General features: G+C 49.7%; 1 protein-coding gene across 1 annotated transcript; it reads left to right on the plus strand.

Moving 5' to 3' along the window:
- Positions 1-5,060: 5,060 nt before the first annotated feature.
- On the plus strand, positions 5,061-7,844 carry LOC138352189 (mucin-2-like). The gene is made up of 2 exons (XM_069304459.1): positions 5,061-5,306; positions 5,919-7,844. The coding sequence occupies exons 1-2, from the start codon at positions 5,061-5,063 to the stop codon at positions 7,842-7,844; spliced, it is 2,172 nt and encodes a 723-aa protein (XP_069160560.1).
- Positions 7,845-12,414: the final 4,570 nt, after the last annotated feature.

Here is a 12,414-nt window from a genome sequence, read left to right on the forward strand (position 1 = left end):
CAAGAGCGTTTGTAAAATTTGTGGATACAATATCTACTATTTTTTTCAAACGTTTCCGCGATAGTGTCGTAGTGATTGGGCTTGCAGGTGTGAATGCGTGTTCACCTGGGGGTGGGGGGTGGGGGTGGGGGTTGGGGGGAGGGGGGGGGTAGCTCACTGTTTAGCCATAACTCAGCGATAAGACTCGTGAGTCACTCTTTGACTCAGCATAAGCACTTCCACCTGACCTTCCCTATAATGTCGTATGTTTCCCATTACACATCTAAAAATTTGTGTTCCTCCTCCCCCTATAGTCTTCCCTCCCTCCCCTACAGTCTTCCCTCCCTCCCCTACAGTCTTCCCTTCCTCCCCTACAGTCTTCCCTTCCTCCCCTACAGTCTTCCCTCCCTCCCCCTACAGTCTTACCTCCCTCCCCCTACATTCCCTTGCCTTCACTCTGCCCGACCGTCGCTCAAGGGGTACAGACACACAGCCCTGTAGGGTACAAGCGCCAGCAGCTCTCTACAGTGGGCAGTTTAAGGCCGGCCGCTCTCGGTGTTGGCCAGCGACAACTGTTTGGGTTTAGAGTTATGTTAAAGTGGTTAAGTTAACACTGTTGAGGGCTGAAGATAGCTGTCACCGCTGACGGGCTCTAGAACAACACCTAGACGACGGTAGAGTTTTTGTTGTAGAGTTGTAGAGTTGTTTTGTTTACGAGAAAACGAGGTTGTGGAGGTGAAGGCTGGGCAAGAGGCTACTTTACATATATGTATATATGTAAAGTATTAGTTCAGCAGCAGATGAGGTAACGTTGGTGACTGTTGCCTGGGTATACTGAGCTGCTGCTGCCCTTATGGGAGCCCCTCATCGTGAGCCTCTATGTCTTAGAGCTGTGGACCAGAATGTGTGGAGAGTCTTCACTGTATACGTCTTGGGGGACACGATATTTGTAAGGCTACGATAAGCTCATAATAAATCCAGTATATCTTAATATATGTTATCTGACGGTAAAGGCTCGTTCCTGGTCTGTGTCCTCCGTCAACTATGCGGATCATCTGGTTCACTCCTGACGAAGGCCACTGGTACACGGGGCGCCTCAGGAGAAGGGAGGTGTTGTGGCTAGGCCGGCCACTTGTCACCTCACAATGTCGTCTTGGTTGACCCACTGACACTGGCCCAGCACCTTCACTTCCGACACCCCCTCAAACCCCCTTCCGCCCGACCCCCCTCCTACGAAAAAAGTATTTTGTTTACTTTGTGAAAATCAGCTGATGCGTTTCCCGCCAAAATGTTTCCCGCGTATCTCTCTCCAGCTGATTCTTTTTTCCTGCGTAAAACTAATTCATGTCTTCTCTGGCCAAAGTCAGATGATGTACTTTACAATGATCAGGTGATGTAGTCCCCTTTCCAAAAATTTTAACGATTAAAATAAAATACAAACTTTAAATTTAAAATGTTTAAAGATTAAATTTGTAATGATTCTCTGAAAAAATAATCACCGTCATTTTTTGGTTGAAAGTGAAATGTGTGGAGACAAACAACCTTACTTAGCCTTCTTTTGGTGTTGTGTGGGGTGGAGTGTGGTGAGGTGGCCGCCTCCGCCCTCACTTTCATATTCTAAGTCTGACAAACAAGTTGAAGTGGCAGCCTCTCCTCGTTTGGATCATGGCGTTTAACACTATAAATAACAGTTTGCTTGAGTGTATTGCAAGGGATGAATGGTGAATACACACACACACACACACACACACACACACACACACACACACACACACACACACACACACACACACACACACACGGGGCCTGGTAGCCTGGTGGATAGCGCGCAGGACTCGTAATTCTGTGGCGCGGGTTCGATTCCAGCACTAGGCAGAAACAAATGGGCAAAGTTTCTTTCACCTGATGCCCCTGTTCGGATAGTTGGAAAAGAGCGAGTGTGGTGGTAAGATACAAGAAAGCAGACACAGGAGGCAGCACCTCTGCCTCCCAGACCATGCAGGTTTACGCAGAAGAGCGCGGGAAGAGGCTGGCAGCAGCAGCAGCAGCAGCAGCAGCAGCAGCAGCACGTCTGGAGAGCAGAAACTTTATAAGAAATGAAATTTGATAAAGAAATGGTTCAATGCTGGTAAATCTCGCCACACTAACGATGTCATTGTAAGCCTGAGCGACCGTGCTCAGGCAAGGCGGATAAGGGTGACCAGATTGTGTATCTATCGACTGTTTCCTATCTCGATAAACATGACGGGTGTGTGTGTGTGTGTGTGTGCGTGTGTGCGCGCGTGTGTGCGCGCGTGTGTGCGCGCGTGTGTGCGTGTGTGTGTGTGTGTGTGCGTGTGTGTGTGCGTGTGTGCGTGCGTGTGTGGGTGTGTTTGTCTGGAAATATTTTGACTACAGTTCCCCCAGACACGTTAAGGAGGCCTGGCCGAGGACCGGGCCGCGGGGAAGCTAAGCCCCGAAATCATCTCAAGATAACCTCAAGATAACCTCCCCCTACCTCTCTCACCCCTTACCCTTTCTCTCGTATACCTCTCCTCTTCCCACATCCCCCCTTCTTTTCCCATCACCCCCCCCCCCACACACACACACACACTGCCTGTCACGTTTGCCGGGAGCCGAGGAGTCCAGTATGTTGATGTTTTAGATTCAGCTTCTGGGGAAACAAAAGTTGCAAGTAGCACGGGCTATGGTGATCCCGTAGTGGACTTACCTGTCACAGGAGCGAGGCTGTGACCGTGGAGTCCAGTAGATACATGGACGTTAAGTACATACCAGCTGTCACTGTCATGTTGGAGGGGGGGAGGGTTGGTACCACCGTGTACCCAATATGCTCCGTCTTATGGGTTGCCCTCTGCTTGTAAACTGTGTTGTTTGCTTCCTGTCACGGTACACAGTACGAGGTTGTCGTTGTCGCATCATCTGACATGCTAAACGTGTATGTGTGTGCGTGCACGCGTGTGTGTGTGTGATGAGATGCGTAGGTTGGTTTGTTTGGCGCGCAGGTACGCAAGCTCAAGGCAAGTTACTGGCGTAGGTCAAGGTAGGCAGCCGAGCCTTGGGTACCCTACGTCACCCACCTGCTGCCCACCAGGCCCACCTGCTCACCGTGCCATGCTTCCTCCTGCCAACCCACCCACCCACCGACGTATTATCTCACATGGTCATCAATACCTGTGAATTTCTTATCTCCTCCTGCGCCATCTTGGCTCAAATATAGAGAACCAGAGACCCGGCCGCCGACCCGTTAGGTTTGACACGGGGGGAACCTTGGCCAGTAGTTGTAAACACGGCCACCTCTCCACGCACGGCCTTCACACCTGTTGGGGCTCGTTAATCAGTCCAGGTGCGCTTCGTCTCTGTCCAGCACCACTCCTGTGCCAGGTAAGTCCACTACGGGCTCACCATAGCCCGGGCTAATTGCCCCGCTCCTGTGCCAGGTAAGTTACGGGCTCACCATAGCCCGTGCTACTTGGAACTTGTTTCGAGTAGCTGAATCTATAACAACAACAACATCGTCTCTGTCTCCTGTCAGTGTGTGTGTTAACCAAGCCACTCGGCCAGCCACACTAGTCTGCTCCGCTACTGGTTCCACTCAATTGATTGTACCTGGGAGTTCTTGTATTCAGCCAGCCCGGCCCGGGGCCAGGCTTGACTTGTGAGAGCTTGGTTCTACAGGGCTGTTGCTTGGAGCGGCCCGCAGGCCCACGTGTCCACTACAGCCCGGATATTCCCACACTTCACGCTGAAAACTGTCCAGTTTTATCTTGAAGACTTCCACTCTTGTTCCGGCAATATTTCTTATACTTGCTGCGAGGACATTGAACAGCCGTGGACATCTGATTGTTCACCCTGTGTTCTCTGATTGTTCCTGTGGCACCTTTGCTCTTACTGTATGGGGTGTTGCCCTTCCCCCAGAGTGAGTATGGTGAGGGGTGAGGATGAGGATGGTGAGAAAGGATGGGGGGCGTGAGGAGGGAGGGAGAAGGGGCTTTAAGACCCCACTAACACCCCCCCCCAGCCCCCCCCCCCAGGCAACAACCCTGAAGGTCAACAGTAATTAAACTCGTCTCTCAGCGACTCTTAATTAGGCAACATTGGATAATACTGAGCTTAGTTACGACGGTGATTATCATGTAGTAATTGGCGGCGGCGGCCGGTGGTGGTTGTGAGTTATTGAAGGTGTTCAGTGTTGGACGTGGTGGTTGTGGCATCCAGTGTTGGACGTGGTGGTTGTGAGACATCCAGTGTTGGACGTGGTGGTTGTTGTGGCATCCAGTGTTGGACGTGGTGGTTGAGGCATCCAGTGTTGGACGGGATGGTTGTGAGACATCCAGTGTTGGACGTGGTGGTTGTTGAGGCATCCAGTATTGGACGTGGTGGTTGAGGCATCCAGTATTGGACGTGGTGGTTGAGGCATCCAGTGTTGGACGTGGTGGTTGAGGCATCCAGTGTTGGACGTGGTGGTTGAGGCATCCAGTGTTGGACGTGGTGGTTGAGGCATCCAGTGTTGGACGTGGTGGTTGAGGCATCCAGTGTTGGACGTGGTGGTAGTGTGCTAAACACACACAAGGAACTGTGTAACAAGGACGAACTAAACAATTATAGACATAAAAACTTGGCATCGCAGACAAAAAACAGTAGCATAAGACCTCTGCAACAATTAACGTCAGCCATTACGTCACGAGCAACAGCAGCAGCAGCAGCAGCAGCAGCAGCAGGCAGCAGCAGCAGCAGCAACAGGCAGTAGCCACACTAACAGGAGCAGCAATAATGACCAAACAGAGGCAACGGCAGCTACAGTGCCAAAACGGCAAGAACAACAGTAGCAGTAGCAACAGTAGCGAACACGAACTAGAAGAAGGGTGAACACAAACCCAGGTTGCGTTGAGTGCAAGAGCGGTAGTTGTGCGCGCGTGCGGGCGTCCTCACGCACTCACTCAACCATGCCGACTAATTACAACGACAATCACGGTAGTCAGGTGGTCATTACCTTATCAGTTCAAGTCATCTCTATAGCCTTATCCCCCTAGCTTATCCCCCTATCCCCTTATCTCCTAGCCATTATAGTTCTGAGATCAGTGATGCCAGCCCTTCCTCAAGCTGTGCTCGTCGAAGCTGTGCTCGTCGAAGCTGTGCTCGTCGAAGCTGTGGTCGTCCAAGCTGTGCTCGTCGAAGCTGTGGTCGTCCAAGCTGTGGTCGTCCAAGCTGTGGTCGTCCAAGCTGTGGTCGTCCAAGCTGTGCTCGTCGAAGCTGTGGTCGTCCAAGCTGTGGTCGTCCAAGCTGTGGTCGTCCAAGCTGTGGTCGTCCAAGCTGTGGTCGTCCAAGCTGTGCTTGTCCAAGCCAGCGAGACATTCATCCCGTCATAACTTGCTGTGTAATACAGAACGACATTGTCTCAAATATACATTAATATAATTCCATAATATTATTTTGTTTATAGTTAGGCCTAAGTTAAGGTTTTTTGGTTCTGTTGGGAATAATTTTGTGTTTGCATTAAGCGACGGAAACATTTGTTAAGGAACACGAACAAACCATTGGTCAGGAAGTTCAAATGTTATCTGTTGTGAATTGTGCTTTAGTGTATTTCATTTATGAGTAGTGGAGGTGGGGGGGGGGGGGTGTTTATGAGGTGTCCAGTCCGTCCTCATCGACAAAAAGTCATATGTTTATTCCACGCCGCCGTCAGACCAGGTGTTTATAAATGAAAAACGGTTTACACACGACTCACAACTGACGAGGTTGGATCATTTCTAGCGTAGGGGTGTTGAGGTCTGCCGCAGCCTGGGGGAAGAGGGCGGGCTGCGGGCTGCGGGACTACTTGCTGGTCACAGTACTCAACAGCCTCACTGTTCACAGTGGCTATCGTTACAGGGAATCATGCCCTAATGAACAAAATCTTCAGTCAATGTAGTTAATCTCTTGATTCATTAATTGACCAGCCACAGTGTTCACAACTGCAGTCGCAACCAGCCACAGTGTTCACAACTGCAGTCGCAACCAGCCACAGTGTTCACAACCGCAGTCGCAACCAGCCACAGTGTTCACAACCGCAGTCGCAACCAGCCACAGTGTTCACAACCGCAGTCGCAACCAGCCACAGTGTTCACAACTGCAGTCGCAACCAGCCACAGTGTTCACAACTGCAGTCGCAACCAGCCACAGTGTTCACAACTGCAGTCGCAACCAGCCACAGTGTTCACAACTGCAGTCGCAACCAGCCACAGTGTTCACAACCGCAGTCGCAACCAGCCACAGTGTTCACAACCGCAGTCGCAACCAGCCACAGTGTTCACAACCGCAGTCGCAACCAGCCACAGTGTTCACAACCGCAGTCGCAACCAGCCACAGTGTTCACAACCGCAGTCGCAACCAGCCACAGTGTTCACAACTGCAGTCGCAACCAGCCACAGTGTTCACAACTGCAGTCGCAACCAGCCACAGTGTTCACAACTGCAGTCGCAACCAGCCACAGTGTTCACAACCGCAGTCGCAACCAGCCACAGTGTTCACAACCGCAGTTGCAACCAGCCACAGTGTTCACAACCGCAGTCGCAACCAGCCACAGTGTTCACAACCGCAGTCGCAACCAGCCACAGTGTTCACAACCGCAGTCGCAACCAGCCACAGTGTTCACAACTGCAGTCGCAACCAGCCACAGTGTTCACAACTGCAGTCGCAACCAGCCACAGTGTTCACAACCGCAGTCGCAACCAGCCACAGTGTTCACAACCGCAGTCGCAACCAGCCACAGTGTTCACAACTGCAGTCGCAACCAGCCACAATGTTCACAACCCGTTACACCCAACCAGTCACAGCATTTACAACCAGTTACACCCAACCAGTCACAGCATTTACAACCAGTTACACCCAACCAGCCACAGCATTCACAACCAGTTACACCCAACCAGTCACAGCATTTACAACCAGTTACACCCAACCAGTCACAGCATTCACAACCAGTTACACCCAACCAATCACAGCATTTACAACCAGTTACACCCAACCAGTCACAGCATTTACAACCAGTTACACCCAACCAGTCACAGCATTCACAACCAGTTACACCCAACCAGTCACAGCATTCACATCCAGTTACACTCAACCAGTCACAGCATTTACAACCAGTTACACCCAACCAGTCACAGCATTTACAACCAGTTACACCCAACCAGTCACAGCATTCACAACCAGTTACACCCAACCAGTCACAGCATTCACAACCAGTTACACCCAACCAGTCACAACAACAACAACAGTCTCAAACAGTCACACGCAGGCGGTCAGAGCTGGAGTGGACCCCAGAGCGCCATGACCCCAGGATGGAGGCTCCGCCCTGGGCCAAACAGGCTCCGCCGGCACGGTCCGGGGCCGGCGGTGTCCTCAGTAGCAACAATGGCGTTCAGGGGGGAGACAAAGGCTGTCTATGGCGAGACCCTGAGTTGTCTGGCGGAGGGCAGCCATCGGCACGCCCGTCACACGGCCCCCAAGGTCACCTACACCCATGGCACGCCCGTCACACGGCCCCCAAGGTCACCTACACCCATGGCACGCCCGTCACACGGCCCCCAAGGTCACCTACACCCATGGCACGCCCGTCACACGGCCCCCAAGGTCACCTACACCCATGGCACGCCCGTCACACGCCCCCAAGGTCACCTACACCCATGGCACGCCCGTCACACGGCCCCCAAGGTCACCTACACCCATGGCACGCCCGTCACACGGCCCCCAAGGTCACCTACACCCATGGCACGCCCGTCACACGGCCCCCAAGGTCACCTACACCCATGGCACGCCCGTCACACGGCCCCCAAGGTCACCTACACCCATGGCACGCATTGCTTAATGCTTCACATCTCTCTTAATAGTCAATTTTAATGCAATCCAGGTTGCTTTTACTGTTGGCATTAGCTGTTGATCAAGGGAGGGAGGGGGGAAGGTCTCGTCTTGGTAATGTAACTGGGGATATCACCACTGTAAGTAGTGGTGACCTCTCCACCAGGTAGGGGAGGTCCCCCAGCCTGGTGGGGAGGTCCCCCAACCTTGTGGGGGACCTTACTGATGCAACCCACCTTCAGTGTACCTTGCAAGATGGGACCGGCGGGGATGACAGCATCCTCCTTATTGCACATCTAACTTGGGAGAAAACCACTACTGCTGATCTGAACAAATGGTTGCTTAACTCTGATCTTGAAAATGTTGATTGTAACAAGTGGTGTTTCTTGAACGATTGTTCAGTGTAATGATGTTCAGTATTGTCTCGATGGATACTGTACATGTGTCGTGTAGATAACAGTTGGCGGAAGAGATTGTGCCTTCTGAAACACGGATACAACGATCAACTTAGAGAATTTCGAAACTTCTAATTTCTGACACACCTTGGGAGAAGGTGCACTAGGGTGCCCCCAGAGAGGGCCGCCCCCCGGGGCCTGCTGGGTCACCCACAGCACTGTAACCTTCACAGTGACGGAGACCATGTGTAGTGGAGATGCCACTCTTCACTGGCACGACGTCGGACACAACTCGTACATAACGAAGGGAGAAATAACCAGAGTCAGTGATAGTGTGCAGCACCAGCCTGGAGCCCCGCATGGAAGCACACAGAAAAGGTTGAACGTATGAATTATATTCCTTTTTACTTGACTAGTCCCATAACTGTGAGTGAGCCATGTAAGCAAACTAAGGTAACTAAAGAACGACACTTAAAATAAGACTGAAGGGGACATGATTCAGACATAGAAAATACATCGATGAATGAGATACGATATGTTGGATTAACTCTTAACATAACGAGAAATAATGCAGTAAGAATGTGGAAATACTTCTTCAGTGGCATGGCAGTAAGCAAGTGAAAGGAACTAGCAAAGGAAGCAGCAGTAGTATTACATAATTGTCAATATATAAACAGAAGTGAGGGCACAGAGAGCGACTGTATCACACGACCAACACTTGGAAAGGCGGGTCCCAGGAGCTGAAGCCGGATACTACAACGTGTGTGTGTGCGTTAGGTTAGGGCACGTGTTGGAGAGACCAGGGGGAGGGGGTGAGTGGGGCCAGGGATGGGGGGAGCCCCACTCCACACCCTACATATATGCCTCCCACAACTGGTTTAAAGTACCAATAAAAAGTTACCTCAAAGCAGAGGACAGTGAGGTCCCGGGCGAGTGACACGCGGCCTCGAGGGCCAGGCACACCTAATGCCTCACTTTATATATATCATCTTACACAAAAACAATGACAAATACAAATATAAAAATATAAAAACTGTATTGGAGGGGACCTAAACGTTCACAGTACCGTGACTACCACTCCAATGACGATCATTGGTGCGGTGGTCACGGTACCGTGTACGTTTAGGGGTGATCCTGGACGGCATGGGTTCGACTCCTGGGGCTAGATTCACGAAGGCACTTACGCAAGCACTTACGAACGTGTACATCTTTCCTCAATCTTTGACGGCTTTGGTTACATTTCTTAAACAGTTTACAAGCATGAACACTTGCCAATCAACTGTTGTTATTGTTATAAACAGCCTCCTGGTGCTTCGGAGCTCATTAACTGTTTAATAATTGGAAACAAAGCCGCCAAAGATTGAGAAAAGATGTGCAGGTTCGTAAGTGTTTGCGTAACTGCTTTCGTGAATCTGGCCCCTGGCCGGGTCAATTAAGAGTCCTTAATGATCTATGGCTTGCGTGTTCCTGCAGCTTTCTCACATATGTACTTTATATATACATATATATGTTACAATCCATAAATGTTGGATTATAATATTGTTGGTAAAAGTTGTCATTCACCTGAATCCTCGGGTATTGAACTTGTACCTGCACGATGCGTGACTGTCGCTCTACCAGCCAGACCGGAATGCTCTCCTTAAGGAAAACGTATAAAGTTTTTCCCTGGAGCTACATAAAGATGTTTGGATATAATTCATTTTCTCCTCTATGCCACATACTGTAAGTGACAGCTTCCTGTCCATGGAGGACAGAAGAAAATGTATATATGCTGGTTAGCATTGTAAATGTGTGGCCACGTCTGTGGTAGAAAATAATAATAATAAAAAAAACTGACAGCTTGTAGCAGCAACTGTGGAGGGTCTGGCAGCTCCAAGTGGTCACTGGTTCACAGTCGCGCTCACACACGTCTAAACACCAGAGTAGTGGTTCACAGCGCTCAAAATATAGTCGGGGTTCACAGGGCTCAAAAGATGGTCGGGGTTCACAGAGCTCAACTCACACATACACAGTCAACTGGAGCCATCTTGGAACCATCGCGTCCAAGCCTCATTAGTTATATACTGACATATTTGCAGAGACTATATTTTGTTTATACTGTATATATATATTCAAAATCAACTCTGTAAGTGTTGATTTTGCACAGTGAAGAGTGAAGAGTTAAGGACCTTGTAGTGGTGTTGTGTGGGCAGCTGGGGCGGCCGGCGGAGAGTACTCACCTAGTTGTGCTTGCGGGGGTTGAGCTCTGGCTCTTTGGTCCCGCCTCTCAACCGTCAGTCAACTGGTGTACAGGTTCCTGAGCCTATTGGGCTCTATCATATCTACATTTGAAACTGTGTATGGAGTCAGCCTCCACCACATCACTTCCTAATGCATTCCATTTGTCAACCACTCTGACAAATGTGTGTCACACAAACACACACACACACACACACACACACACACACACACACAGTGTGTGTGTGTGTGTGTGTGTGTTTAAAATTTGTATTTACTATTTGTCTGCAGAATCGAGATATTAGCTCTTGGATCCCGCCTTCCTAACCAATCTATTTTTCCTTTATTACATCTACATCTCTCTCTCTCTCTCTCTCTCTCTCTCTCTCTCTCTCTCTCTCTCTCTCTCTCTCTCTCTCTCTCTCTCTCTCTCTCTCTCTCTCTCACACACACACAACTAGGCGAGGTGAGTAAAGATACACACATCCCCAGGAAGCGCTAAGGACTACGACCTCCGAGCGCTGTCCACTCAGCCACGAGGCTGTGTGTGTGTGTGTGTGTGTGTAACAAACAGTATACCGGAAATATGATATCACCAATCACATCCCGCTTGCCTAAGCGCCACCAATGACGTAACATCAAGCCAATCACCTTCAAGAGCCGTGTTCAACACAACACGCACACACACACGCCCCCTTACCAACACTTCCAAATCTGAGAGTTTAATTTACGTTGAACGCTTGTATGGCGCTGAAACCTGAAGTGACAGCTCACTTAGCGCGAGTTGAACAATGAGGAACACAGTAGCAGGTGAACAGTAAAGAACACATCCTGCTGTGTGTTGATAGTAAGTGACAATGATGGGATGAAGAGAGAGAGAGAGAGAGAGAGAGAGAGAGAGAGAGAGAGAGAGAGAGAGAGAGAGAGAGAGAGAGAGAGAGAGAGAGGGAAGGAGGGAGGGAGGCGTAGGTAAGGTAGGTAGGTTCCATACTGTGTTATGAAGGAAGCACATACAAGAGAAGCATCAAGAAGTACCTCAACCTGGCATAACAACCCTTTACCAAGCATAGTATTGCTTCTCTTAAAGCGCCTTCCCCTCTATTTCCCCTCCCTTCTCCTTCTCCTTCCTCCCCACACACACACACACACACACACACACACACACACACACACACACACACACACACACACACACACATACACACACACACACACACACACACACACACAAAGAACTCGTTCAAAGTGTGAACAAGGTGAACAAGTAGACTGAGATCAGATACAAATGAGTAAGTCAGAAAGAACTTTAGGTCATGTTAAAATTCATAAATTTATGTCTTTAAAATGTAGTAGATGTTAATTAAAGCTAACTAGTTTGTTCAACATTTGATTTTGTTAATTTTACGGCCCTTCATACCCATCCTGTGGGTGGTAGTGGGCCCCATACCCATCCTGTGGGTGGTACTGGACCCCATACCCATCCTGTGGGTGGTAGTGGACCCCCATACCCATCCTGTGGGCGGTAGTACAAAAGGTTCACTAAGTCACATAATTGGCTCGGAAATTGGATCCCAAAATTCACTTGGGGAAGCAAGTAACAATCTTATAAAGGTAGTTACACAACTGAACAGCCTCACAGTGTTGTTTCAATAGTGTAGATAGTTCAAGACGTGAGCCGCAGGAGTCTCTGAGCCGAGCAGTGTCCTTGTAAGGAAATGTTAACACAAATCTTGAACATTTGCAAATAGTCGTCTCCGAATTCTGAGAATTTTTTTCACATTCAATTATATACGCAATTTTAAATTTAACCAATAATGTTTGTAAGGAAGTGCTAGTAAGCTGTTGCTCCGCCCTCGGAGCACAGGCGAGCACACACAACAATCAACAAGTACATTCATGGTTGCAAGTGAGGTAATGTGCACGTCTTGCGGGTCGGTATCTGGAACACAACTATTTCACACCCGGCTATACTGGTGGTGGTCACTGT

The sequence above is a fragment of the Procambarus clarkii genome, chromosome 52, assembly GCF_040958095.1.
Source record: "Procambarus clarkii isolate CNS0578487 chromosome 52, FALCON_Pclarkii_2.0, whole genome shotgun sequence".
NCBI classification, from domain to species: Eukaryota; Metazoa; Arthropoda; class Malacostraca; order Decapoda; family Cambaridae; genus Procambarus; species Procambarus clarkii.

Coding starts and splice junctions, on each gene's coding strand:
- LOC138352189 (XM_069304459.1), top strand. CDS start 5,061: ATGCCAGCCCTTCCTCAAGCTGTGCTCGTCGAAGCTGTGCTCGTCGAA. Junction 5,307..5,918: donor AAGCTGTGGTCGTCCAAGCT/GTGCTTGTCCAA, acceptor TTAATTGACCAG/CCACAGTGTTCACAACTGCA.